This window comes from Trematosphaeria pertusa (genome assembly GCF_010094035.1).
Source record: "Trematosphaeria pertusa strain CBS 122368 unplaced genomic scaffold BU26scaffold_1, whole genome shotgun sequence".
In the NCBI taxonomy this organism is placed as follows: Eukaryota; Fungi; Ascomycota; class Dothideomycetes; order Pleosporales; family Trematosphaeriaceae; genus Trematosphaeria; species Trematosphaeria pertusa.
Genome location: NW_022987212.1, coordinates 235,866 through 263,033, shown reverse-complemented (window position 1 = coordinate 263,033; position 27,168 = coordinate 235,866). Strand labels below are relative to the sequence as shown.

General features: G+C 54.9%; 9 protein-coding genes across 9 annotated transcripts; 3 read left to right on the top strand and 6 right to left on the bottom strand.

The window, feature by feature from the left end:
- Positions 1 to 109: 109 nt before the first annotated feature.
- On the bottom strand, positions 110 to 3,335 carry BU26DRAFT_512550 (DNA ligase 1). The gene is made up of 4 exons (XM_033827404.1): positions 3,118 to 3,335; positions 1,696 to 3,024; positions 1,110 to 1,644; positions 110 to 1,062 (listed from the first exon to the last, which is right to left on the bottom strand). Exons 1-4 carry the CDS (start codon positions 3,141 to 3,143, stop codon positions 301 to 303), a joined length of 2,652 nt encoding a protein of 883 aa, XP_033690587.1. The 5' UTR covers positions 3,144 to 3,335; the 3' UTR covers positions 110 to 300.
- A 131-nt stretch (positions 3,336 to 3,466) lies between these two features.
- BU26DRAFT_443746 (uncharacterized protein) lies at positions 3,467 to 4,347 on the top strand (the record flags this gene model as incomplete). The annotated part of the gene is made up of 2 exons (XM_033824549.1): positions 3,467 to 3,762; positions 3,836 to 4,347. Coding segments are annotated over exons 1-2 (579 nt in total), but the record flags the coding sequence as incomplete, so codon positions are not given.
- A 780-nt stretch (positions 4,348 to 5,127) lies between these two features.
- On the bottom strand, positions 5,128 to 6,184 carry BU26DRAFT_512547 (ribosomal protein L1). Its single transcript, XM_033827403.1, has 5 exons — positions 6,148 to 6,184; positions 6,051 to 6,089; positions 5,807 to 5,994; positions 5,632 to 5,758; positions 5,128 to 5,573 (listed from the first exon to the last, which is right to left on the bottom strand). Coding segments are annotated over exons 1-5 (654 nt in total). The 5' UTR covers positions 6,150 to 6,184; the 3' UTR covers positions 5,128 to 5,275.
- Positions 6,185 to 6,440: 256 nt separating this feature from the next.
- BU26DRAFT_598458 (Rcd1-domain-containing protein) lies at positions 6,441 to 8,379 on the bottom strand. Its single transcript, XM_033835028.1, has 4 exons — positions 7,801 to 8,379; positions 7,593 to 7,748; positions 7,170 to 7,545; positions 6,441 to 7,121 (listed from the first exon to the last, which is right to left on the bottom strand). Exons 1-4 carry the CDS (start codon positions 8,207 to 8,209, stop codon positions 6,938 to 6,940), a joined length of 1,125 nt encoding a protein of 374 aa, XP_033690584.1. The 5' UTR covers positions 8,210 to 8,379; the 3' UTR covers positions 6,441 to 6,937.
- Positions 8,380 to 8,544: 165 nt separating this feature from the next.
- On the bottom strand, positions 8,545 to 12,391 carry BU26DRAFT_443738 (serine/threonine protein kinase-like protein Kin1). Its single transcript, XM_033824548.1, has 3 exons — positions 11,524 to 12,391; positions 10,846 to 11,473; positions 8,545 to 10,798 (listed from the first exon to the last, which is right to left on the bottom strand). The coding sequence occupies exons 1-3, from the start codon at positions 12,013 to 12,015 to the stop codon at positions 8,841 to 8,843; spliced, it is 3,078 nt and encodes a 1,025-aa protein (XP_033690583.1). The 5' UTR covers positions 12,016 to 12,391; the 3' UTR covers positions 8,545 to 8,840.
- A 783-nt stretch (positions 12,392 to 13,174) lies between these two features.
- BU26DRAFT_526293 (DUF1604-domain-containing protein) lies at positions 13,175 to 15,331 on the top strand (the record flags this gene model as incomplete). Its single annotated transcript, XM_033830689.1, has 2 exons — positions 13,175 to 13,389; positions 13,441 to 15,331. 2 exons carry the CDS (start codon positions 13,175 to 13,177, stop codon positions 15,329 to 15,331), a joined length of 2,106 nt encoding a protein of 701 aa, XP_033690582.1.
- A 987-nt stretch (positions 15,332 to 16,318) lies between these two features.
- On the top strand, positions 16,319 to 17,844 carry BU26DRAFT_557091 (acid protease; the record flags this gene model as incomplete). Its single annotated transcript, XM_033832418.1, has 3 exons — positions 16,319 to 16,502; positions 16,549 to 16,941; positions 17,003 to 17,844. 3 exons carry the CDS (start codon positions 16,319 to 16,321, stop codon positions 17,842 to 17,844), a joined length of 1,419 nt encoding a protein of 472 aa, XP_033690581.1.
- Positions 17,845 to 18,094: 250 nt separating this feature from the next.
- BU26DRAFT_536090 (CRO1 protein) lies at positions 18,095 to 20,894 on the bottom strand (the record flags this gene model as incomplete). The annotated part of the gene is made up of 2 exons (XM_033831326.1): positions 18,095 to 20,755; positions 20,881 to 20,894. The coding sequence occupies 2 exons, from the start codon at positions 20,892 to 20,894 to the stop codon at positions 18,325 to 18,327; spliced, it is 2,445 nt and encodes an 814-aa protein (XP_033690580.1). The 3' UTR covers positions 18,095 to 18,324.
- A 138-nt stretch (positions 20,895 to 21,032) lies between these two features.
- Positions 21,033 to 26,970, bottom strand: BU26DRAFT_598452 (uncharacterized protein). The gene is made up of 3 exons (XM_033835027.1): positions 22,431 to 26,970; positions 22,284 to 22,375; positions 21,033 to 22,239 (listed from the first exon to the last, which is right to left on the bottom strand). The coding sequence occupies exons 1-3, from the start codon at positions 26,810 to 26,812 to the stop codon at positions 21,314 to 21,316; spliced, it is 5,400 nt and encodes a 1,799-aa protein (XP_033690579.1). The 5' UTR covers positions 26,813 to 26,970; the 3' UTR covers positions 21,033 to 21,313.
- Positions 26,971 to 27,168: the final 198 nt, after the last annotated feature.

Genomic DNA, 27,168 nt, shown 5'->3' with positions numbered 1-27,168 from the left:
CCACCACTACTCACCAATCACGAATCACACGAGCGCTACCTCGCCCCCTAAGCTGAGATACACGGAGTGCCGATTTGAACAACAGTCAAGGCCGCCGACTTTTCAAGTTGTTTATTCATTTCGTCCAGGGAGGATGTCTAGCAGAAACTGTCGGAAGGAGTATTCAGAACTGGCCTATGCAATCCCTAACCTATGGCCTTTTCCACCATGCCCTCAAGCGCGACTCCCAGGAATCAGCCATATCCATCATGCACAAATGACCACCCATCCACCCGTTCCATGCCATCGTCCCCATCCTATCTAATACTCAAAGTCATCATCCACACTCGGCCCTTTATTTTTCGCCACACTCTCCTGCCTCTGGTACATCTCCGCAATCATCCTCGACGTACTCGCCTGATCCGGCTTCTTATCATCCCTCTCCTTAATAAACCTCGGGAACCTCAAACTAATCCCCTTTCCACCACCACCAACCTCATCAGCGGCGGCCTTATACCGCGGCGACAGCGTCAAATCGGCCGTCTTGACTTCCCAGACGTAGCGCGGCTCGAACCAGACGTCCGGCTGGTCTTTATTGCCGGCGGAATGCGTATAGAAGGGCTTCGGGCGGTCGATAACGATCTCCGAGAGCTGCTTGTGGAAGGTTTCGAGGATGGCTTCGGAGAAACCGGTGCCGATGTTGCAGACGGTTTCGTAATTCTGGGTGTTCGGGTTGTAGCAGGCGAGCAGGAAGGCGCCATACCAGCTCGTGCGCTTGCCTTTGCCGTAGTAGGCTCCTAGCACGACGAGATCGAGAGAGTCGCCAACGCCGGAAAGGTAGTCTTTCTTGACTTTGAGCCAGTTCTGCGAGCGCTTGCTGGGCTCGTAGGAGGACTCGGGCCCGTCCAGCATCTTTACCATGAGCCCTTCGCACGAGGCTTTGACGCTCTCTTCTAGAAGAGTTTGGATCTCTTCGAGCTCGTTGATGTTGCCGTACTTGGCGAAAGCGAATTCGCCTTCTACAGGCACAAAGGTATTAGTGAGGGCCTCACGTCGCTCTCGGAAGGGTTTGTTGACGAGAGCCTGGCAAGGTTAGCGTCGCATGGGATGTGGTACAGAGGACAACCGACCTCGCCATTCAGGTAGAGGATATCGAATGCGAAGACGCAGACTTTGACCTTCACATCCTCAACCTTGACGTCCTTTCTCTTCCGCGTCATCAGCTGCTGGAAAGGCAGAACCTTCTTCTCAACCATATCCCAGGCTACGGTCTCGCAATCAAGAACGAAGCTCTTGGTCCCCTCCTTGACCCATGTCGGCAGCTTTGCCAGAATATCTGGGTACTTCTTCGAGAGATCCTCAGAGTTCCGCGAAAAGATGTTCGCGACACCCTTGTCGCTCTTTCCTGCTAATGGCGCAGCAGTAGCAAGGCTCTCCAATGCATCATGCGCAACGAAGTGGATCTGAGCTCGCTCACCGTCATACTTGTACTCGCATGTGAAGTCTTTGTTGTCGAAGCGGTCGAGAACTTCGGTGATAGACTTTGTCGGCTTTGCAAGCATGGGCTTGAGGGGTACACCGGGCTGCAGTTGGCAATTCTCACGAAGGTTCAGGATGCCATGCTCGAGCATTGCTGGAATGATGACTTCGTAGCTCGGAAGTTCGCTGAACAATGTTAGTCCTCCTTCCGATAAGAGTGAAGAGGATCCAGCATACCTGTAGACGGACTTCAGGACCGATTCAGCCTTGGCGAGATCTGCGGTAGAAGGCACCTTACCCTCCTGCGACATCTCATGGAAGATTACGGCCTGTGCTAGGGCAACTAAGACCGTCCTCTCTGCGAGACCGAGTCGCAGCTTACCCTCCAGCGTGCGGACAATATACTTCGCCTCACTAGGCCCACCTTTGTCTTTCTCGATATCGACAGCCTTGCCCGCAGTATGCGCGTCGGCAGCAGACATCAACTTCTTGATACCATCTACTTTTCGGCCCTGAGCACCTTGTCCTTCAGTGGTGGCAATGGTCATGAGACCCTTGTGCACTCCCGCAACGGTGAGAGGTTTTGGCTTGAACATGGTCGGCTGTTTAGATCTGCTCTTCGCCGCAACGAGACCAAGGTCACCGATCTCGTTCTGATCACTCTTGATATGTTGCAGGCTTCTGCCAGTGCTCTCAGAAATGGCCTTCATGATCAGGGACTCGCCAATGCCAAGTTCAATACCAGCGTAATCAGCCGCAAGCTTGTTGATCATAAGCAGAATGGTCGGCAGAAGATCCGAAGGGGTGAGTCGTAGAACTTGCCGGAGGAACAAGGAGCAATGGGCTAGGATCTCCAACCGCTTCGTCGTCATCTCGATCTTCGAAAACGTCGTGCAGAGCGCGGCGTACGGTACGGGCTCGCCAGGTTTCCAATCTGGATATGGATCCTTCGTCGTGTTCTTAAGCGTAGTCTGAACCTTCTCGCGGGCCTTAGCTTTCGCTGCCGGAGGTTCCTCGTCTGAGCTGAGAACCTCCTCATCCTCCTTTGCGCTTGACTCTCCATCCTCTTCCACGATAGGAGACTTCTCGACCTCCTTCTTGCCCTTGGCGACCTTAGGTGGCGCCGAAACCTCCTCCTCCTCGTCCTCAGGCTCTTCAACTTTAGTCTTTACAGGCGCCTTCTTCTGCTTCAGAGCAGCCTTCTCCGTCTTCTTGGGCGCAGCTTTCGATTTCTTCGCACTCTCCGCCTTCGGCTTGGCCGGCTTCCTGCGCTGCCTCTTGGTCGGCGGCGCATCATCAGAGTCTTGTTCCTCCTCTTCTACCTGCCTTTTCTTGCCGGCTTCAGAGGGAGAGCTGTCGAGCTCCATAGCGTTGACGTCCGCCTCTTCTTTGACCTCCGCACCGGCTTTCGTATCTCCATTCTCCTTCTTCAATTCCTCGGGCGACGACATGGGCTCTTCTTCGGGCTCCTCATCTTTCTTTGTAGTTTTCGACTTCGTAGCGAATGAGAGCTTCGACTGCTGCGGCTTCGATGCTACCGTGCCGTTCGGCTTCCCGAAGAACTTTCTATGACGCGACGCATTAGCTCTACGAATAAGCAATCACGGCGATTCTAGGTGATGCCCGCACGTTAAAGTAGTCTGAGAAGGCCTGACATACCCCAGAGTAGCCTGCTTAGGCGCCATGGCTACTGGTCGGTGAAAACGTGGTCCACAGTGCTGTTGGCGGAGGGAATTGCGGCCGGGTACGGACAATGCAGTGCAGCGAAGTGGAAGGGTGGAAGAGGGGCGGGAGAGACTACAAGGAGCTAAAGATGAGCAGGCAGAAGCATTGCAGCGCCGGAGCATGCTCTGGCAATCAGTTTGCCAAGGGTGAAGTGAGCACAGCAGGCACGCGTCTGAGTCGCGCCTTCGCGTCGCGGCGAGATCTTCACGTGAGCGTGCTGACATCATCGAGCAGGGATTAGCTTGCATCACAACTTCACCTTCGAGAATCATCGTTGCGGTCACTTCTGGTCACACTTCGGACTCAATTGCGAAAGCTGTACCTTTTTGCAGGCCGCCCACTTGTGTCAGCATCAGAGAGGCTGCAGGAGCCTGAATTGCCTTCAGCAGCTTTACGCCTACACCGCGAACCCTAGCACACGCCTTCCAAGCAACGCCCCACCGTCCGACCTGGCGCACCTCTTCTGGCAACGGCCTCCGGCTGAGCCGAAGAACCTTTCTCCACCGTCGGCAATGTCACAGCCATCAGAGCGCCCGCGATTAACACCCCAATTCTGCTTCAACCAGACCGCCCTCCGAGGTCCGTACACACGCGAAGCCTGAGGCCCTTCCACCCCATCGTAAACACTAACTAATCAGACGCCCCGCAACAGACTTCCTCCGTATATCGCGCGGCACCATCGACGACTCGATAACCCAGAACCTCAATGCGCTGCTGACGCCCGCGGGGCGGGGCTTCGATCCCTCTTCGACGTCCTCGCGCTCACTAGCTGCGCCTGGTACGAGTCGGATGATTCCGCCAGAGCAGTGCGACGCTTTCAAAGAACGAGTCTTATTCCCGTCATGGGCGGTACGTTCAGATGTGCTGGACTACTGCGCGGGCGTTGCCACCTCCCCCGATCCAGACGATCCCGACAGTATCCTCCGACAAATCGAAGATGACAAGGCGCGAGAGCGCGTTGTCGACGAGCGGTTAGATCCATATTCAGGACGGTTCTTCCCCCGAGAAGCGCGCACAGAAAGTCTAGCCATGCTGATGCGGAACGAACGGGCTGTAGAGAAGATCATTCGAAGTCGGACATGGAGCGTGCTCGGCGAGCGTTGTGGCATGAGCAGCGAGACGGCGGATCAGGCGTTTGATAAGTGGAGGCAGAGGCAGCCGAAGCAGTGAGGCGGATATGGGCTGTGGATGTTGGCTTGAAGGCTTTCAGGATACAAGGACAAAGCATTGTTGAGCGATTACATAGCATTCTTATGGCATCTAATGATTGTACCAAATCTTGTAGGATATTGTATCAAGAAAACGAAACACCTCCACGAGATATCCTCCATTCTGAAGCTCAATGGCGTACTCGCACCAATCCACGCAGACTGCCCAGGTGGTGACTAGCACACGTGCAACTACAACCTCTACCATCATGGATGAGTTCGAGCATGCATCCCGCAAAATCCGCAACCCCCAGATCTTTTCTGGACACTTCAAACGCAACAGCAGGACGTCAGCAACAAGATTTCCTCAATCCCACATCACACATCACTCTCATCATCCATCCTAATGGAAAAATCGCTTATGCATGTCCCACCCATCCCACAACTCCGATCCATCTTTTCACGGACGAACGCAGTTGGTAAGGAAGAACGGTTGGATACTACTCTACGAGGCCGGGAACGGAAGACTATTCATCGAAAAAAAGAATAACCCTCAGCAAGCCGCCGAAGCGGAGCCGCGATGGTAAAGGATAGAAACTTTACCTTCTGATGATGGGGAAGAGAAGAGGGACGCGGGAGCCGCAAGATTTTATTCTCGGAGGTGTGGGGACCGTGCACGGAGATTAGGTAACGCCCGGACTTGGCAAGAATGGCGTCAAATCCATGAAGCAGGTACGCAAGAAAAAATTGGGAGAGGGAATCTGGGGTTCACGATCAGGTGTGGGAAAGAGATTCGTTTTGTGGGCTTCATGATTTCATTGACTAGCTACACTACTGCCCATGTTTTCAGATGTCGGTTGGGTTTGTCGAGCGAACGATTCCCACTGCAGAAAGCCAAGCACATTCACCCACAACACCAATCCGACAGACGTGGAGAACGCTGTCTAGTAGAGGCGCCTGGGAGGGCTCATAGTGGCCTTGATCGTCAAGCTTCCAACGTTCTGCCAGCCCTTCTTCAGAAGCGAGACGAGGTAGTTGATAGCCAGCATGATGTTGGAGATGAGCTCGTCCTCAGTCATGCCAACGTTTCCAACAGCGACACCCATGCAGAGCACCTTCTTCAGCTGGAACTTAATGGTCGATTTGACCTCCGTGATCTTGTTGCTAAGATCCTCGGCATGGGAGACGGGCGTGGGGAACTTGCCGGCCTTCGAAAGGCCCGGGCCAAGGAGACGAGGAATCCTAAGCGCGGTACTTAGTACACGAGATGTTCGGTATGCGTATTTTAGGGTGGTCTTACTGCTTGATGAGCGCATCAGAGGCGATGAAGGCGTCGTACTTCCTCGCCAGCTTCTTGATGAGCTTCTTGTTCTTGTTGAGCTTCTTCAAGTCGTCCGCGGACATAGCGTCGACTCCGTGGTGCTTGGCTGCCTAAGGTTAGCAACTGCGCAAGCTGCCTGGACGACGCTACCAACCTCGATCAATATCGTGCTGGTCTCCAAGCACACAGAGAGCCATGCGTGGGCGCGGCACCGTCTGGAGCCTAACCGTCCCGGAGAAACGCTTATCACGCTGGGGATCATAGTTCTTGAGGCCGATCTGGAGCTCGACCGTCTCGAGGAAGTTGCGCTTCTTGGTTTCGTTCGAGTACTCGAGCAGTTCCCTAACGCGGCGTTGTCAGCTTCCCAACTATTGCCTCTTCTCCATGATCAGACTCACTTGACGTTGGCGCGGACGCCGGCAACTGAGATTTTCGACCTAGCGAAAGGGTCAGACGAACTGAATCGCAACGAAGAGAAGTTTCGACGACGCCTACATTGTGGCTGTTGTCTCCCAAAGGATGTGGTATCCGTTGGTGGTCTCTAGTTGCGATGGGTGTTTTGGAGGGGCGGAGGTTCGAGCGGCGAACTGAGGTTTTGTGGTGGTGAGCCTCGCTTACAAAATGGCGCTAGGCTAGTTCAAGCGACATCTCTTGGCATTTCTTTTGGGGAAGTATACAAATGTAGCTCATTCTAAAGCTTGGAATAAAATTAGTGACTGATGTTCTGCCGGCGGACTTCTGTGGTAGAAGGGGGCAGTGATCCTCTCCATGCGCGCTACATGGCGTACTTGCGCTGCACCCATTGCCCTGCAGACTACCTCCCTCCATCGATGCATGTCCGAGGAATACTGGCAGTGCACCTTCGAAAACAAGAATAAGTATTCTGTACATCGCTTCACGTACCCTCCCAGCTAGTATACAGTATCGCTTTTCCAAGAGACCAGTCACTCCGATCCTATGCAGAGAAACCCAAAACTCCGAGCCATGTCCGTCACTCGTGAAATGGAGTTAGATGCAAGCCTGAGAAGGAAAAGATGCTACAGATCCTGAAGATACTGTCGCAACGGGGTATCGCATCAGAGGTGCCCAGCGCCCAATCGAGTCGTGCCGATGCACCTACTTTTGAAAGAAACCATAGGAAAAAAGGGGTATGTAGTCGCCATAAGAAGAGCCGCCTCGAAAATAGCCAAAGCCATATGATACAAAGCATGAAGTAGGTATCCACACGAGCCCAAAGTGGAATCGACGGAGCCGGAGCGTGTCCCATATGAAGTTGTTGACCGCCCTAGTGGAGGAGCTGCTGGTTATTACTCGGCTCGACAACGTTGTCCGAGAGATTGATCAAGAGCTGGGCGAGGCAGCGCTTCGTAGCGGCATCGTCACGCAGGACCGAGGAGAAGGTAGCATCGCGAAGGGGCTCCGGAAGACATTGGCGGAGAGCCTCACGAGCGCGGGCATTGTCGCTTAAACTATGGTCCGTTAGATATGATAAAGGGGATGCATGTAAATGTCCTTACCGAAGAAAGCAGCGGACGACATGCTTGAGCAAGCGGACGGTCTGCTGCTCGACCAGCTGGTTGACCATGTTGCTGAGGACGGTGCCAACGGCATAGAACCGCTCGTAGGTCTGGCAGATGTATGCGAGACCAATATCATCCAGTAGTATCTTCTGTACGATGAAAATAGCGACGGTCTTGCTAAGCTCGGATCCCGTCTCCATTATGCGCAGGCAGAGCGGGATGATCTCGGTCGTCAAGAGGAAATTAATAACCTCGGAGGAGTCGTTCTTGACGAGTGCGCCGATGACGCCGAGCGAGGTAAGGCGGAGGTACTCAAAGGGACGAGATTTGGACGTCGTGTTGAGGAACGGGTAAAGGAACAGCGGAATGTGAGCTTTGCTGGGTTAGCTGCGCGCATGAGCACACACGAAGTCGACATACCGCTCAGGAAGAGACCACGGGTCTCGGTGTGAGAAGCGACGCATTGAAGAAGCGCAAGGGCATTGCAGACGCGGTTCGAGGCAGCGGCGGTCAGCTGCGAGGGGTTGAGGAGCGGGTAGACGGAAATGATCTCCTGGAGCAGCGAGGCCATGACGCCTAGAGAGTGTTAACTACGATGTGGTGGTGGTAATAGAAACGGGTGCAATACCGAATGAGTGCCAGAGGATCAGAGCGAGCTCTGGCACCTGCTCACGCTTCTTGCTGAGCTCCAACAGGGCGGTCTCCCTCGTTTGCGGCTTCATCAGCTGGGCGATCCACTCAAGCACTCGTCGGTTCTCCTCTGTCATGCCAATCTCGGCCTGCCCTTGAATATCGTTGGCAGGCCCGCGGGGGATAATTCCGCTGCCGGGCATGGCAGTGCCGTTGTTACCCGCAATCCGGTTGTAGTGCTGCTGTTGAGCTGCTGCGGCGGCGGCAGCGGCGGCCTGAGCCTGCGCTTGAGCTTGGGCTTGCGCGTGAAGCTGGCCATGCTGGGCTACATGCTGATTTGGATGCTGGTGGTGGCCCTGAGACCACTCGCCCGGGTACTGCTGCTGGTGCGCGAAGATGTGTTGCATTTGCGGCTGCAATTGTCGAGGTTGAGGTAGGAGGTGTGGGAAGAAGAGTAAAACTAAGCAGAGCTCTAATAGAGACAGCACAACGAGTCGGTGACGGATCGGCGGTGGGGGAAGCGTGTTCCGGAGAGGAGAGAGAAAAGCGGTTGTGTGTTTGTCCTGGCGCACTCGAGAGGTGAAGTTGCGAAACGCGGACCCCACTGATGGCTCGCGCCTCTTGGCGCCGATAAAAGTGGCCCGAGCTCGAGGCAATCTGCTGGCACCCGCCCGACGTTGCATGGTTAGGTAAGACACGGGCACGGGAGATAGTCAGCTCGAGCTTCTTCTCGCACAGGGACGTAAAAGACGGCAAGATATCGAGCCGCTCTCGCTTTTCTGAAGCTTCTCGGAATTACAACAGGTGTCTATGAACAGTACAAACGTCTCCAAACGAGCGTTACCTCTCTCCAAACCACGGCCCAATTCCCTCAAGCGATGAAGATAAAACAAATGAGATTCGTTCGTCATGCTTGTTGCCTGCAAACTTCTCTCTCCGACAGTCCCGCAAAATGCCGCCATGCAACACTGTCTGGAAGGAGGATCGTCTCTGCTTTGTCTCGCAAAATGCCCAAAAACCAGAAACGCCATTGCTCGCTCACAATCGCAATTCCCTTAGAATGGTCTGAGCCATATTCTTGTACTGCAACATGCCACCATCCACCTTCTTGAACTGAATGCCATGCAACTGCAGAAGCGGCACCTTCACAATCAAAATCTCAAAAACAAGAACCATGCTTTCTCCGAGGTCACTCTGCACATGCGTCGTCGTCTCTCCAGGTGGGAGCGCGCGGCCGGTGCGTGGTCGCCTCTCTTCCTTGTCTTCGCCACTCGCATCAGACTCGTCCGTGTTGGTGTAGCTGCGATCCGCCATTGATGGCCGACCTCGTCCGGATCTCGGCGTCTGGGGAGTGCGATGCTGTTCTCTAAATTCGTCTCGGTCCTTGTCCCGGTTGAAGGCGCCGAAACTGATCTTCCGTCTATGACCGCTTGCAGGAGGATTCGCTGACGAGGGTGAATCGACGACCTTGTTTAGGTCGATACTGGGGGCGTGACGGCACTTGAAGCCGCCCTTAATTTCGTGATACGTAACACCAAGCTGGTCCAGCACGCGGATAATGTCGGACTGGATATACGACAACGGCTTGCTACTGGTCGTGGATACGCTGAAGAGTCCTTTCAGGAAAACCGGCTTAACAGCATCAGGGCTGCGGCTCGCCTCCGCGCTGGTCTCGACGAGGTCTGCATCAGTCTCTTCCGGAACGTTAGCTTCCTTGACCTGTTCCCTCCGTGCGCGTCGAGCCTGGATGCTTTCCCGCCGTGCATGTCCGAGTGACTTTGTGCGGGACGTTGCAACCCGGCGGGGGCTTGCAGATAGATCTTCTGAGGCGGCATCGTTTGTAGCTTTTGTCTGTTGAATGCTCGATCTGTCAGACCCGCTTGTTGGCGGAGGATTGCCGGGATCTTCTGATGACCTTCCTCTGCGGCTTAGTCGCCTTCGTAGGTCAGCGCCATTAACGCTCGTGGAGCGGCCAAGAGCCTTCAGCTTTCGTGTAGCACTACTAGCAGTACTCGGCGGAGAGAGAAGCTCCGGTTGGTTTGCATCGCTTGGGTGGAGGTGGGAGGATGATTGGTCGTCCTTCTCGCGCGTGCGCCTAACACTAAAGCTCTTTCGAGGCGCATTGACCGTCTCTGCTGGGCCTGATACAGCAAGGGATGGCGTAGGTGGATGCTCCGCGCGGTCACGTTCGGGGTTCCTATACTTCCTGGTGCTGAAGCGTCGCAGGATACCTGCAGCCTTACTCTCTTGCTTGGGTTGCTCGACAGCTGGAGAAATAATCGCTGGGGAAACGCTACCAGGCGGTTCCTTCAGATTCAACTTTTGCAATCCTTCGGTCACTTCGTCTTCTCCGTGCGTTCTGGCTCTAGGCCGAGATCTTCCTCCGGTGGGCTTTTCGCCGGCCATTTCGTACGCCGCAGTATTGGTGTAGGCCGCTTCAGGGGCGGGAAGATCGGGCATCTTTAGAGGTTTCTCCCCCGGGCTGTGAGGCATAGCCAAAGCGCCAGGGTTGACTTCGAGCCGCTCACGATCTCTCTTCTCACGCACAAGGTAGTATACGGAAATGAGTGGGCTGTAAGCATTCACCGGATCCAGCCCACGTTGTACCTCCTCGGAAGACGAAGCGGTTAGCTGCTCCCGACTCGAAATTGAGTTCCTCCTCTTGTAAAAGTCAAACATGCCCCTTTTCTTCTCCGCCTCTGGAGTTTGCACCGTGGTTTTGCGCGCCGCAAGCCGCACTACACGCTGGTATTCGTCCGATTGGATCACGTTGGTTAACTGCGTCCGGATATAGTCGGGGGAACCGAAGTCGAACCCGGTCATCTTCTCAATGATCTCCTCGTCGAGTGGCAGTTGCAACGGTTCTCGGTGGGGCAGGTAATTTTCGGGCGGGCTGTTGAACCCTTTTGTCAACCATGGGTGGTTCATGATCTCGCCGAGCGTTATACGTTGAGAGGGATCGGTTTGGAGCATTCGATGGATAAGGTTGCGGCATTCTGACCAGAATTAGCGAGGAAAGCCCTCTCCAATGGTGTGGACATACCGGCAGACAACCACGGCGGGTAGTCAACGTGCCCCTTTTTGATCTTGGCATGCAGCTGCGGCATGCTCTGGTCGTCGAACGGGACCTTGCCGCAGACTAGGACATAGAGCACGATACCAAAGCTCCAGACATCGACTTCCGGACCGGTATATTGCTTCGCCTGCAGCAGTTCCGGGGCGGCAAAGTACAAGCTGCCGCAGAACGTCTTCAGCTGGTGCCTGGGAGAGAAAAGATTGCTGAGGCCGAAGTCAATAATCTTTATGTCGCCGGTCTTGCTTATGAGTATGTTCTCGATCTTCAGGTCGCGGTGCACGATGCTGTTGCGGTGGCAGTAGTCCAAGGCGCTGGCGATCTGGCGGGCGAATTTGCGTGCCTGCTTCTCCTTCAGGCGGCCGTGCGAAATGATGTAGTCGAGCATCTGTCCTCCATTCACGTATTCGAAGAGCATGTACCAGTGGTAGTTTGTTCGGACAACATCGCGCATGCCGCAAATATACGGGTGGTTAAGAAGGCTAACAATAGCGGCCTCTCTCGCAGTTCGAACCTCCTTCGAATGGTCTGCTCGCTCGCGGTCGGCCTGGCTGTGGTGCTGGTCCGTGGACTGGCGCGGTACAATCTTGACGGCGACCTATCGGTGTGTTAGCAAGCTGTGTCCGGCCTCCACGGCCCTATACGCACCTGCTCGCCAGTCTCCACACTCTTCGCCAACTTGACTTTTCCCATGCTTCCCGCACCAATCGTCTTGCCGAGAGACCATTCCCCGGTGGACGGCCCGCGGATCGTCGTTCTACGCTTCGTGGTGGGCGCTGGGGCAGCAGCCCTGCTATCGGCCGCTACACCGTTGATGGGCATGGCGGAGGCAGTTGACGCGTCGGACGCATAGCGCGTGTGACCCCTCCTGCTGGATTCGGTGCGCGAGGGTGCGGGCGCAGTCCTATCCCTCGATTCGGAGCGGCGGGTGGTGGGCGGGTTCGCAACGTTGGATCGCTCAAAGTCTCGACGCGCAACCGCGGCCAGGTCAGGCTGCGGGGGCTGCTGGCGAGCGTGCGCGTGCGACTGTGTAGTTGGGCGTGTAGTCGTAGATTGCGAGCGATGAGGGCGATCGGAGGGGCTGTTCAGGGCGTGTGGGCGGCGAGAAGAGGAATGGGAGCGGGCGACGGAGGCTGACATGGCGAGGCTGCCCCAAGGTTGCGCAAGGAGCAGAAGGAGGCCTGGCGGGTTTGGCGGCGCACCAAGCGCCCAGCGGAAACGAGGTGCGGACTGCCTTCAGGGTGCCGCACAGAGAGCGCAGACGGCGATATGTGATATGTGGAGTGAGGTGGTGAAAGGGGGCCCAGCTCCGCGTGTTGATCGCGATGGCACTTGGCGGCGGAGTTGGCAGCCAGCAGCACGATTTCAGGCCGGCATGACGGCGGGCGGAGCCTCAGGCAGGGCAAGCGGGGCTGCGGCCGGGCATCAACACGGCGACGGGGGCAGTCGGGAGTCAATCACTGGGGACAATGTGTACTGCCCGGGTGTGTATGAGCAGCGGCGTGTTGCGTTGTCTCGGTGCAGGCGAGAGAGAGGAACACGATATGGCTTCCATCGCGCTGGTGAGCTAGCTAGCGGGCCGCATCTCGACCACTCTCGGCGGGGCACCTGGGCATACTAGATTCGTACGTCTTAGTTTATGGGTACCGCGCCATATGGTCAGCTGCCCGCCCGCGGTGCGCTGCTTCAGGGTCGCTGCACCTCTAAACACGGAACCTGGTTGCTACAAGGGCTAATCCAGGTACGGCCGTCGAAGGTTGGCACACATCATGATCGCCCAGATGCCTTGGATGCGCGGAGCTGTTTCCAACCCAACGATCATCCCTTTGTTTCACCTTCCTCCACGCATGAAGCGATCCGCTGGGTAATACGAGGAGCTCAAATGGACCCGAGAATCAGATATTTTAGGTTTACGAGATCGATATCACGTTACAGCTGTGGCTGGAGTCAGCATGGATATACCACATTCAGCGCTGGGCACGCCTATGAAGGCATTCACCATCGGTAGTGCATAAGGAAAACAGTAAAAGCAATTACTTTCGATATCCACACACATCGCATCAATGAACAGGCTGGCAACATTCGAAGCTCGGAATGTATAGTACATCTGTATTCATCTTAGTCATCACACTCGGAGTCTTGGCATCCGACCCCGAACTGATAACCTCACCATGCGAAAGTTCTTCAGAACCAAACCCTCCATCATGCAACCAACGTAATGAACGCCAACCGGAACTTGTGATTTACTGTTGGTTACAAGCGTGTCGATACTTTGCGGAACGAAGAATTAGCAAACGTCATGTCTTTCAAACGACCGCGCGCCTCCTCTCCGTCTTCGTCCCAAAAGCGCGCCCGCGGAGCCGGCGGGCCAGGCAAATATATTGCCCTAGGGACCGAACTCTCGCCAGAAGAAGATGACGACGGCTCGTTTGTCCCGGTATGGAAGCAGACCGTGACCGACGAGCGCGGTCGGAGGAGATTGCATGGTGCCTTCACTGGTGGCTTTAGTGCAGGGTAAGTTACTGAGCCTGGTTGCTCCGAACGTGGTTTCTTGACTCTGCTAAGTTACTTCAACACAGTTGGGTCCAAGGAAGGATGGACCCCGAAGGCCTTCGTATCCTCACGCTCGAACCGGAATAAGGATGCTACTCAACGACCGGAAGATTTTATGGACACGGAGGATCTAGCTGAAGCCGCCGAGTCTCGCCAGCTAGAGACCGTTCAGAACGTGGCTACAATTGGTCGTATCGGCGACACTCAAAACGATGCCTTATTCGGGCTCTTCGTGACGGAAGAGGAAACTATGGGTGTTAAGATAGCCCAGAAGATGGGCTGGCGACGAGACCAGGGCGTTGGACGTAAAGTTCGTCGGCTGGCTCACGTAGACGATGGCAGCGCTATCTCCAAGGACGCTCCCTCCGCCCACATGTTTGCTCCGAAGGATAGTCGTGTCATGTCCGTTGCTCAGGGGCAGGTGAATCGCAAAGGGCTGGGCTACAAATCCGAAGCACGTTTAGGCACAATCGACGCAAAGGACAAGGAAGACCGTCCAATGCTAGCCCTTCCATTCTTTGAGGGCTCCGCCCAATCCCCAGCGCCCAGGAAGGCTGCCCCAAAGAAGTCCTCTTTCGGCGTCGGAGTGCTGAACGACACCGGTTCAGACGACGAGGATCCTTATGAACTCGGCCCTAAGATCACATTCAACAAGACCATAGGGAAGGAAAAGAAGCCCAAGAAGCCCAGCAAGTTTGCGAAAGCAGGGGACAGGCACCTCTTTGTGTCAAAAAAGGCACATGGGAAAGCCGCTCTTGGAATCTCCTACGACGGAAAGCTTCCACTTAGAGGCTTTGTATTAGCCACGCAAATTGTCGACCTAACCAGCAAGCGCAAGCTTCCACCACCCATGATCCCTCCGGGATGGCAATCCTCGAAGAGTGGCGCTCCCGCTACGGACGCCCAAAACTACCAATCCGTCGCCGATGTGGCCAAATCTTCTACACTCGACGCACATGCCAGGGCATCGCTCCTAGGCGAGTCACCTCTCCCCGGCAGATCCGTCTTTGATTTCATCCCAAAAGAAGCGCGAGATCGTCTTGCTACACTTACAGGGAACGTCAATCTTCCTCAAGGCTTAGGACAAACAGCTCCAGAGGGGCAGCAGTCCGCAGCTAAGGCACAACCTAAAGGCTTATGGTCGTTCGTACCGGTCTTGGATAAAGGGACCGCCGCCGCTGCTCTGGCCAAAGGTGCGACTGGATGGATGCCCTACGCCGAAGATTTGAAGAAACGTGCCAGATACGTCGGCTTTCTGGAGCTCCGTGCTGGACAGAAAACGGACCTTCCAGAAAGACCCGACGAGATGCCTGTCTCTGACTGGGCTAAAGAACTCCAAGAGTTTGCACATGCTGCAGAAGTGTTCAAGCCAACAACGGGCATCATGGCATCGCGTTTTACCTCATCGACCGCGTCCCACCAGATCGGCAGCACAGACAGCGGCAACACCCTTCTTCGAAAGCCGGTCGCGAAGCCAGAGGATCCAGCAGATCAAGCCGCGAAATTGGGTATGTACGGTCCCATGACACGAAGCAGCTTTCCATTTCACCCTTCCCGGCTGCTGTGCAAGCGATTCAACGTCAAGCCTCCTCCGGATGTTCCATGTGACTCCGCACCTGACGCTGGTGATTACAGCTCGAAGAGTAGGACCGAGGAAGCTGTGTCCAAGTCAGCGATGGATAGAATGCTGCACGAGGTGTTGACCAAGGGTGCGCCCACATTGCAGCGCCCTGCATGGATGAACCCCACCGCGCAAGAACGTGTCCCACCGGCTGCGCCTTCAACAGAGCATGCAACTGTCGATGTTGACACCAATGAAGCGTTGACTCAGGAGCGCGCTCCCGAGGACGTCTTCAAAGCCATTTTTGGCGACGACGACGACGACGATGATGATGATGAATGAGCAGTTGGTCATCACGCTATCTTCGGCACATATTGGCTTAAGAGAGCCGAACTTAGCAGTAAGTATAACGCTACCTAGTCTTGCGTGGATTCTGCAGGATGGTACCTGCAGTAGCTTGGCATGGAATAATTACGGTTCTGACAATTCTCCTTTCCCGCCCTGTCATCTGCCGCTTTCACGGACTTGTTGTAGCTATGAACCCCTCCAATATTACATAAGATTCAATCCCTCAGACCCATACCCAACTTGTACGCAATAGCACTATTAGTCCCATTCTCTCCTCTTCTCGCGTCGTCTGGGCACAACCACCATCCGCCCACCTTTGATGCGTGGTAGCGTTTCAACACTGCCCTGCGTCGAGGATCTAGGCCGAAAGACTAATTTTTGTTGAGAAAGCGTTCACATCCCGCAGATTCTCGCAGATATGGTACTCGCTCGAATCGGATACGGCGAGCAGCATCTACCGGGTAGGGAGAGGGACTGAAGGATTTCTGGAAGCTCGTTACGTTCGCAGATACTGTGGAAGGGACCGGACGTCGATCTTTGCTCTGACAGCGACGCATTTGGTGATGGTATGTGCCACGGAGTGAACATAGAAAGGGCGACGGTGCGCACTTCCTCTCTTAGAGTGGACGCCATTCGCCATTCCACCTTTTTGTCGCCTTTCCCTCGAATCTGTTCAACACACACTGAAGACCTTCGGGCTCCGCTGTGCCGTCTCCATCATGACGTCTCATCGGACCCTGTACCTACAGCGTTTCACCAGCACCACCCGCATGCGCTCGAGCTCGTAAGTGCCCTTTCACATCAAGTGAATGCCCCGCTTGCGCATCGAGGCTAATTTCAACTCTCACCACGAAGCCTTTCAGCCCTCTCTTGTCTCCCACCTCCTCAACTTCGCATGGCAGTCGACTACCCGGAATACCTTCACCGACTTATACCAACAAGAGCTTTCCACTTGGTCCCTTGTACGATCGATTGATCAGTATGAAGCTGCGCGCGACCATTGCGCGTTTCCTGTCCGTAGCCTCGCTCGCGATGGTGGGGACCGTGGCTAGCGATATTGGCGACTTCGTGCCGCAGGCGGAGGGCGCTACAGGTGGTGTCGTTGTGCTTTCAGTAACCAGACGCGGGATCCTTTTTGACAATGCTACCTTCCATATGGTCAATAGTAAGTCGAAATTTGGCCTTGAAGACTACAGTGCTAACGCCGCAAGTCACCATCGGAGGCAACTCCCAGTCCGCTATCCTCTCTCTAGACACATCGACGTCGTCCATGTATGTGAACTCCGACTGTGAAATCGATTTCCCTGTGGCCGATTATATGTGCCGAAAGTACCCTAAGTACGACCCTGGTGCTTCGGATACGTCTGAGCTGCTGAACCCTCCCCGAGATCGTACTCCTGCGAAGTACGCAGACAACGTTAAGATTGGGAACCTCACGCTCGAGAAGTATGACTTCTTCGTGAGAACAGCTACCGAGTCTACGCAACTTACTGGACGTTTGGGCCTGGCCCACAACAAGGACTCGATTGCGTCAGACCTCGTGGCCAGAGGCGTGATAAATAGCAACGCTTTCGGCTTCAATCCTGGCCTGATGAACAAAACAGGTAATTCTCATTTGCAACCCTAAGGTCCAGAGTGTGCGCAGAAGCTAAATACATCTGCAAGGGTCGCTCATCTTTGGTGGTATCGACACCAAGAAATACAGGTGCCATTTGGAAAGGTTCCAGCACCCAGTGCTTGATAAAGATAGTCGTGACCGGATCCTCCTTGGTGTGGAGATGACGGGTGCTAGTTTGACATTACCTGGTATGCCCTACAAAGCGTTCGACTCAGCATCAGTGAACCCCTACAATTATACATATCCGAGGGGCATCCCCTACGTAACTCGCAGCGAGACGGTCTTCAGCGCATTTCCCGCACGGCTATTCCACGCGATCGGAAAGTCGATCCCGGGCGCGCAGTACGAACAAGACGCTTTTTCAGAACAGGGCAAATCCACTACGGTTGATAACACCACGTTCTCGCGTGTCGGCTATTCCGTACCCTGTTCTCCAAGCCTCGAGGGCACTATCTCCTTCACCTTCGGCCAGACGACCCATATCTCGGTGCCTCTGTCCAGCTTCGTTGTTCAGCAGACTAGAACGCTGTGCCTTCTCGCGATGACGGCAACGAACCCCGAAGACTTGGACACTTATGCAATTGGATCTGTCATCTTAGATGATGCATACATGGCCTTTGATTGGGCCAATTACGCCATATGGTTCGGCGAGCTAGACGATTGCGGCTCTAACATTGTTCCTGTTGATAAGGGCAAGGACGCTTTTCCTGTCATGGATGGATGCAACTGCCCTAAGACTGAGCATCCGCAGGATCCCAAGGACGATCCCAAAGACGAGCCCAAGAAGGACCAAAAGAAAGGAGTGGCTGCTCCGTCCACCGCCTATCTGTCCCCGTCATCTCTTGCCCTAGTAGCTCTGCTCATAGCAGCAGTCACGCTGCTCGATTAAGGGGATCGCCACTTCCGCATTTCCGTCTCTTAGGCTCTTACACTGCAGGGCGAATGGCGTAGTACGGTAGCGACTGGTAGATGGAGTGTGTTAGACCTTTACTCGGCGAATGTTGACTAATCTCGCGATACCGGCGCCCTGCTTGGGTACCTTGGGAAGATAAGCAGTTGCTTCGTCGTCAAGACCGCGCGCTACGGCATGGGTGGTTATAGCTGGTGCAGCGCAATACAATGAGTCGATATATATGATCCTAGACTTGATACGCTCTTCTTGTGATTCGCTACAGAGAGAATTCATAGTTTTCTAAATGTGGTGTGTAACAAACAGCCAAGCCATTTCCATCCATGACAAATGCCCGCCGACCTTTACAATCGCGCCATTCCATTCCATCCCGACCATAGTCATATAAGCTAGCATCTGCGAACCCATCCCTACCCCTCGCATCCCCTCTAAACACAAATTACCCCATCAATCGATCCCTCACTGCCCCAACAAAATCTTCAGCGTCTCCACCCCCAACCCCAGCACCTCCTGCCTCCTCGACTCCTTCAACAAGCCCTTCAGCACTTCAATCCCCCCCTTCGCCTTCACCACCTCAATCCCCTCCTTCGTACTAACCACGCACCGCAAACACACAACCCCCCTATGCCGAATATCCTCGTTCTCATCCCTGCACAGCTCGAGCAAGAACTCCACGCCCCGCTCTTGCTTCAGCAGCTCCGGGATCGCAGGGTCGACGGAGAGAAGCATGGCCAAGGCGCCGCCGGCCGCAGAGCGGGTGGGCGCGTCGTCGACGTCCGTCATGGCGAGCAGGATGTGCAAGCGGTGTGTTGCGCGGGGCGAGCCGTCTGCGAAGCGCTCGATGCAGAGGGGCGCGGCCATGAGGTTGCAGAGGAGCTCGGTGGCTGCGCGTCTCAGCAGCGTATTTTGGGAGAGCAGGAGGTCGTCGGCGACGATATCAAAGGCGTTCCGAATAATGTGGTTTTGCGTCTGCATGTCCATGGACGCGAGGTTCGTGAGCGCAAGGAGCGATTCGAAGGCGTGGAGTTGCCATGCGGAGGACTCGCTCGGAATGAGTAGGGAGATCAAGGGCCGGATTGCAGATTGCGGCGGCAGGGCGGCATTGAAGATATGCGCTGGGTTTGTTGAGATGAGGATGCGGGAGAGTGCTTGGGCGGTTTGCGGAGCCATGTTTGGTGGGTAGGGGGAGGGGGTTACTTTGTCCAAGGTGATGGTGTCGTAGATTTGGACGAGGAGTTTTATGGCGCCTTGTTGGGCCATTATGCCTCTAGTTTTGGTATCTTTGGAGAGGGAGAGCAGGATGGAAGCTGTTTGTCCGAGGGCGGAGGGCGATGCCTTTTTAGAGATTGTGACGAGGAGGGGCACGATGCCGGCGTCAAGGACGCGTTTACAACGTGCGGTGACATGTGCTTCGTCGAGCAGCGGGTCTGGGTCCGAGGGCTTCTGCACGTTCGCGTATGCTTTGAGTTGGGCCATGCGCTTTTCCTCTTCGGATTGGATGGGGAGGAAGGAAGTCAGGTTCGAGAAGATAGTCAGGCCGCCGAAAAGAATGTTCGCGGGTCCAGAGGGATCTTTCATCGATTCAATGAGGCGCTTGAGGAATTTGGGCGATTTAGCGAGGTCCTCGCGCACTTTGGGTTGGAGGGAGGCGTAAGCAAGGCCTTCGATGGAGTCTTGTTTGCTGGATTTGTCGGAGGAGATTACCATGGATTTAAAGCTCGCTATTAGGTCGTCTTGGTCAACTTTGCCTGGGGTGATGATCACTGGGCCTTCGGATGGAGCGGGTTCTTCGCCGAGTTTGACAAGAACGAGGGCGGCAAGGTTCGAGCGCTTCTTGTCGGGCGAGGAGGCTACGAGGTCTTCGAGCCACATTCTGCAGTGTCGATTTATCGCGTCGCGGCAATTATTCTCGACGCAGGCGGCGCTGATGAGTTCGAGGGCTGCTTGTTCGAGTTTCTGGCTCTTTTTGCTCTGCACGAGGGGCACTAGCGTGCTGATGAAGCCGTCTGTGAGGAAGAGCGCTGCAGCTGCAGGCGTCGTGATCGGGAAGATGGCAGCTGCCGCAGAGAAAGCGACGACGAGCTCGTGAGCTATCCCATCCTGGACGCGCTTCGTGACGAATTTCGAGACCAGATCCTGCGCGGTGCTGGGTGCGAGCTCGAACAGCTTGATGGTAGCGAGAGTTGCGTGGCTTCGGAGGCTGTTTGGGAGCCGGAGGTCGAGCGAACAGAGAATAACATCGAAGCTATCCGCATCAATAATCCCATGGAGATGCTCCGCATAATGAGCAAGCAGCTGCGCAATGCCCTTCATAGCGCGCTCCGGATGCTCAAGCGCCTCCTCCATCATCATCGCCAAACTCAGCATAAAGCAATCCCGATGGCCCTGCACAAACGCCTCATCGGTCGGCCACACCGACCTATTGAGCAAGACTTTCAGTAGCCCATCGATACTGTCGTCTCCGCGCTCGAACAACTCGTAGTACGCTTGCGTCGGGTGCTCTTTAATCAGCTTCGCCAGCCACCGCTGCGGCCCCGGAAACCGCAGCAACTCGCCCGTCACATGGTCCAGCACATCATCCTCGCCCTTGAAGTCGTACAGAATATCCATTGCCTGCTCCGCCTCTTTATCCCTCAGACTCTGCCCTTTAACCAGCTTTAATGCCTTCTCTCCATCCTCCTCGTCTCGCGTCCGTACCCAGACCCGACAAACAGCAAGTAGCTCGGACTTCTCCTCTTCTTCTCTCAGCTGGACCCATGCTTGCTTGACCAATGGGTGCTGCGGGGCGATAGTCGACGCTTGTCGCAGGTACTGCGCGGCGTCCGACAATTTACCGGATTTGGCGGCGTCGATAGCCCGCTGTGCGAGGTGGACGGCCTGCTCTGCCTCGCTGGGGGAGGAAGACATGTTTGGGCTTGTAGTATTTGGTGTGCATGGCAGGAGGAGGAGAAAGGAACAGGTGGGCTCTTTAACATCGGGCAGGTATGTCACGGGAGGGTCGTTTGATATGCACGCGGCGCACGGGCCATGGCAAGACCGTTTCAACGTCTACTCTAGCCGGACCACTCCGCGGCTCTAGACTCGCCGCCTCCTTCAGCTTTTGCGACTGTCGTTTCACGGATCCATTTCTTCTCATCAGTCACAACATGCAAGAGATATAATCATGCAGATCTCTTCTCATTATTAATACACTTCATCACGACATATTGAGGCGCTGTGGACCCCCACTTTCTGCTGTGAAGCGTGATATCGTACAAAAATGCTCGGGTACCTGATACTCCACGCGAGCTTCCCAAAAGCAACCAAACTCCATGTGACCGCGAAAAGACCCACTCTATTCATGACATAAACTCAATCACCGCTGGCGGGCACTTCCGCTTCCACGCGTAGTGATCATCTGCCCGCATCCCCTTCCCGGCCTTGCTGGGATTCCTTTCTCACATCTTCGTCATTCCGTAATTTCATCGGTAGTGTCCGGTTGCTTGCGCTGGATGACACCAAGGTAGAGGAGCCGCTCCCACACATCGTCCTTTACGAGGACGCGGGCTTTGTCGAAAGGGAGACCGTCGAGTTCTCTGAGATTTCTGCAGAAGTTGGCCAGCATCATTTCCGACACTCTCCGTCTGATTCGCGTCTCGTAGTCCAGGCGCGAGAGGTATTGTTGATCATCATCGGCGTCTCCGTTGGGAAGGACGAAGCGGTCCGTAGTCTGTTCATCTGAAGGCTTTTGACGGAGTGACATAATGCGGTTCTCGGACGCTGGAGGATAAAATCGTAGCGTAAGGGGATTGTCCCGCCAATCAAGCTTCGAGAGAGTAGGCAACTTGCCTAACACCATCGCGTTCGCGCGCAACCTTTCGAGCTTGTTGCCTGCAACGAGCAGCTCGCTGAGTCTCTTGATGTTGAGGAGTGGCCGGAGATCTCTGATGGAGTTGAAATTCAGGTTGATAGAGCGGATATTGGGTGTCAACTGTCCAAAGTCATTCGGTAGCTCCTTCAAGCCCATTGAGGCCAGCTCCAACCGTTGGAGGTTCAGTAGGTGCTGTGAAATCTCCAGGCCGCGCGTAGGGTTCAGGGAGATATAGAGATTTCGGACATCCGGATTCCTCACGAGGTTGCCGACGCAAGTCTCCGCATCTGAATCAGTGTCTAGCATTTGCTCCCGTGCTGAGAAGGTCCGCAGGTGGCGGAGGTGCTCCAGTCCGGAGACGTCCGTGAGCGCGTTGCCGTCCACGTAGAGAGACTCTAACTTCGGGAAATGATTGTTCACGTCGAGAGAGGTAGACCCGTTCCGGCAAATGCGGAGGGATCGCAGCATATTGCATGGCCTGGCCGGCGTGTCGGATACGGGACACTCTTCAATGCAATTGTCATCTGCTCTCGTTAGTTGAGAACAATGACAGATAAACCCGACGTACCAAGATTGAGGTGCTGGAGCTGCGGTGCGCATTGCAGGTTCCGAACTTCCATTAGCCGGTTACCGCGGAGGTCAATGTCCGTCAGAGATTTCCTTGAGCACGCGTTAGCATCTATTGTCGGGGTCTTCAAAATCTAAGGAGACTTACAGATTGGCTTTCGCAAAGTCCATAGTCTCAATCTGGTTTCTTGCCGCGCTGAGCTCCATTAAGCCATCAAGGTGGAGGATACCATCGAGTGACCTGATCTCATTGTCGTCGACTTTCAGAGTGCGAAGATGAACAAGTTCGCTCAGCCCATCCAAGCTATCGATGTTATTACTCGATACATCTAGATGTTGCAAGTTTAACAAAGTCGACCACGAAGTCAGACCAGTGAGGCAGTTGTTCTGCGCTCGTAGTCGCCGCATGGTGAAAGGAATCCCCTTCACTTGGCTTATGCTATTGTTGGAGACATTGAGCTCCTCTAATCGGTAGCAGAACTCGTCAAGGCGGTGCAGGTTAGTCAAAGCTTTGTCATGGAGGTCCACCTCGCGAAGGTCTTCCCAGTATGGCTCATCAGGTTCAACATCTTGCAATGCCTTCACCAGTTCCGCTGTACCTAGAGCGTAACGGTCCTCAAGAGCTTTCGAAAACTTGTGCCCATCGTGTTTGACGACGACGCGGTTCGGAAGCTCGCACTCGTCGATCTGGTTCAGAGTAAACTCTGGCAAGTCGCTGAGCATGAAAGTAACGTCCGTTTTGGCTGGGGACGATGGAGCAGGTACTAACGCGTCATGTTGGGATAGAACGGGTGCGGAGACGCTCATTGACAATTGCATCCGATAGTTCCTTGATGGAAGGTCTTCGAGAATCGAGAGTTCGCCATCATCCCCAAACACTGGCCTCCGCGTATTTGGAGCGTGCGGTAGGGACTTTGCGCCTTTGGCATGGTTCCATCTTGCTGCCCTTGCCTGGGTTTTCTGATCATGATTCGAAATCCAATGCTGATGAGTACTCTTTTGCGGGCTTGCTGGGTGATGCTGATGCTCATTCATCTCCCCAAAATCTCGCTCGGCGATAGATATCGTGATGTCTCGGAGCCTGCCATTTACTACAGGTTTGGCCGAGCCACGGCCTTCGAAGTACTTAATCTCATGCTCTACATCGTCCTCGTCAGATTCCGGAATAGCATGTGTCATCGGTATATGCTGAACCTTCTGAGAACGGACGGTCCTCGTTGCTTGGTCACTCCAGGATGTGGCTCGAGTTTCAGTCTTTGGGAAGCTCCAGGCAAAATTTGATACCTTTGAGGGGACAGAGCTGGTATCAGCGACGGGGATATCTTTGCCATCCCGGGTGACCGGGCGCACTTTGTCGCCAACTCCTGCTTCTTCAGAGTCTTCTAAGAACGTCTCAGCAGTGGCTTGTGGCCGGGCCGGAGAACCGCTGTTCATCAGACGTTCTGCTGTTTCGTCCACGGTAAGGTCCGGAATATTGCCAAATGGATCGTCCTCACTCTCGCCGGCGCCACTGTTACCCTCGTCTGGGCAAACCTCTCTTGATGGACTTTTCTGACGGACCCAAATCTTCTTCTCCCGATCGAAGCTCATCCCTGCTACTTCCTTAGGAATTAAATGAGCGACTGCTTCCGGTGCTAATGTTGCCACGTGATCCGATCGACGCGATGCGCTGGTGGCAATAGTTTGGCCCATGGACGAACCGGTAGATGGGTGAGTCCCATTAGTCCTTGGCTGTGAGTTGGTTCGGTCGTCCTCGGGTGCGATGTCCCCGTTGTGTCGGTCTAGGTTGTCTGTTATACGGATGTCGTCTTGTTCGACGATGACACTGTTTCCTGGCGACGCCGGCCCCCTCATGCGCGAGAAGCGTAAGGAGTGGAAAGACGAACCCAGAATGTCATCCGATTCTTTCTCCTGGAACTTGCGCAGGTGGTTGATCACTCTGGGATCCAGTTCGCACTTGTTGGGCTCTTTCCATGCCGACAACCGCCCCTCTCGACTCGGCGGTCGATCAAAGGTCAACGAACTTGAAGGATACCCATTCTTGTCCAGTATGTCTGCCGTCTCCGATTCTGTCTCTTCCAGGCTACCCAAGCCGCTCGACGGCCGGCCCTTGGCGCGGATGTAATCCATGATCTTGACTGCTTCGTCCAAGAAGTCCTGAGTTGTGACAGATTTTTTACGGCTCTCGTCACGCATGACTTGTTGCCTCTTCATACTAAAAGCAGCAACTTCATTTGCGATGATGGCCGCGCGAGTCTCCTCTGGAGGGGCGTCCCATTCTTCAGGAGGGTCTATGTGCTCTCGAATAGTATTCATCTTTGGTGAAGAGTGGATGAATGCTTCCGTTGCTTCCAAGATTTCTGCGTGTATTTCGTCCAACCTCCTCTGACTTGGGGTGGGGTTTCGAGGTCGTAGAATATGTCGACGAGCTAGCACCTCGGGGTCTGCAATGTTGCTGGAATGGTCATGACGGGCGTCCTTCCTTTTCCTTCCAATTACAGATTGCATGGCAATGTGTGAGTCCTTCACGGATCTCATACCAGTATCATTGACCTCATCCTCGTCTTCATCGACTGAGTGTATCGTTCTCCTGCGCTTTGGGGTGGGGTTCTTGAACGGAGAAGTTGGGCCTCGTTTACCTTCGGCGTACTCATGCTGGGCTTCTAATAATTCGTTTTCGGTCGTAGTAGACGGTCGCTGAGGAGCCTGCGGTCTGGTATAGCTCGTTCCTCGGAAGGGGTTCGTTACTCGGGTGAGGCCTTGCCTCTTAGCTCTGGAGGGTTCTCGGGAGATCGGAGACGTATCATAGTGGAAGTTGAGAGGTTGTCGGCTGCCCGGTGGGGCAACGTCTGTGGAAGGTGACTCGTCCGGTGCGCTCTGTCCTTCTGATTCCTGGGAAGAGAGAACGGAGAAGTCTCCAGAAAATCGGAATTCGTTCAGTTGGCCTTGTCCAAAAGTCTCCACTCTTTGCTGTCTCCACTGATCATTCGAAATTGAAGCTGGGCCAGCTCCTTTCCGTATGCTCAGTTCCTCAACCGAACCTAACCGCGATGTTTTCTGGACAATCTTCGTTGTCTCGTTTTGATTCATTTGTATGCTGCTAGACGCGGTGTTGTTGGGCTTGCGCTCGAGCTGGCTGAGCCGCCTCTGGAGGCGGTTGCTTGTGAATGTATCGTGAGCATCGAATAGCTTCAAAGGGCTCCCAGAGCTTTTGGTTCGTTCGGGACTAGGGTGCTTCGAGCGCTCCTGGCGACGCGGGGTCTTTGGCATAACAGCTTCTGGAGCTCCATCAACACCATCCTCCGCCTGGGTACCTACGGCTAGGTTGGTTTCGGAACCGAGCTCAATTTCGATCTTGCTCCGCGCGACGGCTTTCGATTGGGGGGATGGGCTAAGGGGTCTTCTTCGAAAAGAACCGTCTCTTGAGTATCCCCCTCGTTTCACTTCCACAAAACGCCCGACGTCCACGATGTCGGGAGTCCCGGCTGGAAGATCCTCAGGCAGGGAATCATCCTGAAGTCGTGCAAAAGACGAGTCCCCTTGACTCTGCCTGAGAGAGTCCTCCGGGATAGGCATGGGACCTTGACTGCGCGGTGGTGAGCCAATGTGCCGTAGCCTATTGGCAAGTTCGGATCCTCTGAAATTGGGAATTGAACTAGGGCCAGACCCAACCTTGAGATTCGTGGAAAGGTAGACGGGACTGAAATTCTCGTTTTCGAATTCGATTTGGCCGCTCACTGTTCGGGGGGGTCCCTCGTTGCCGACTGCTGGCGCGTTCGTAGAGAACGACTCGCCTATTCGCTGATTTGAAGGATCTTCATGATATTCCTGATCAGTGTTCTGCTCGCCCGGGTATTCGTTCAAGTCATGCCGCGCGTCGCCTTCGTCTACCACCGATGTATCCTCACGGTCCGCCGAGGGCCAGGGCGGCGGGCTCGATGGTATAGCGCCAAGCACTTTGAGCATACCAAGTTTGCGCTTAGGCTGCTTTTCTTCTGAAGCGCTACCAGCGGGTTTCTGGAATATATTCTCGAGCCCCATCGGACTGAAAAGATCTTTCTGGTCGCCATATCCGATCTCGCCCTTCAGCAACCTCCTTCTCCACTCCGGCGTGTCATGGACCGGTCTGTCCTTCTCTGGCGATTGTGTGGGCGCTTTCTGTGCTACAGTGCCGTTGTATACGACTGAGTCGAGCGACGCGGCGGGGAAAGACTGCGAGGCGCACCGGGACGATGTAATATACGACGCGTCGGCAGAGGCAGAGGGCGGAATGTTGTTGTCGCTAAGGCTCCGTTCAGCTAGAGCGCTCCTACGCTTTGGGGGTCGAAGATCTTTGGCGACATGTCGGACCTGGATCTCAGAGAAGGACCCCGACGAGTTCCTCATGCGGGGAAGGCGGCTTTGCGGCCTGGGTGGTACGCTTTGCGAGGTTTGGGGCGCCATAGCACTGCTCGCATCGTGCTCGATCGACTGAGGAGTGGGCTGGGGAATCCACTCCTCTGAGAGGTCTTCGAGCCATGGCTGGCTCATGTTTGCGGTCGGTGTATTCTTCGCGGAGGCTGTTGACGGTGCTGTTTTCCGGCAAGACGCGTCGAGATGGAAGCTATGCGGGCGCAGAAGGCATAATGTGTGCTTGGGGTACCTCAATGGCAGTCGGTGTAGCGAATAACGCGTGTAGAGCCCGGTGTATCAATATGCAAGGATTGGAGTCCCAAAAGTGGCAGGGTTATGGTGTTGCAGGTGTGCGCACGTGAGGCGGTGTTATCGATAAGCCGTCGCCCAGACAACGACACTGAGGCTCACGGTGGACGCGCGAAGCGCGCAGCGGTGAAGGTTGGGAGAGGTGAACGCAACGGCCTCACCGCCAGCCGTTTGCCGTCCGCAAG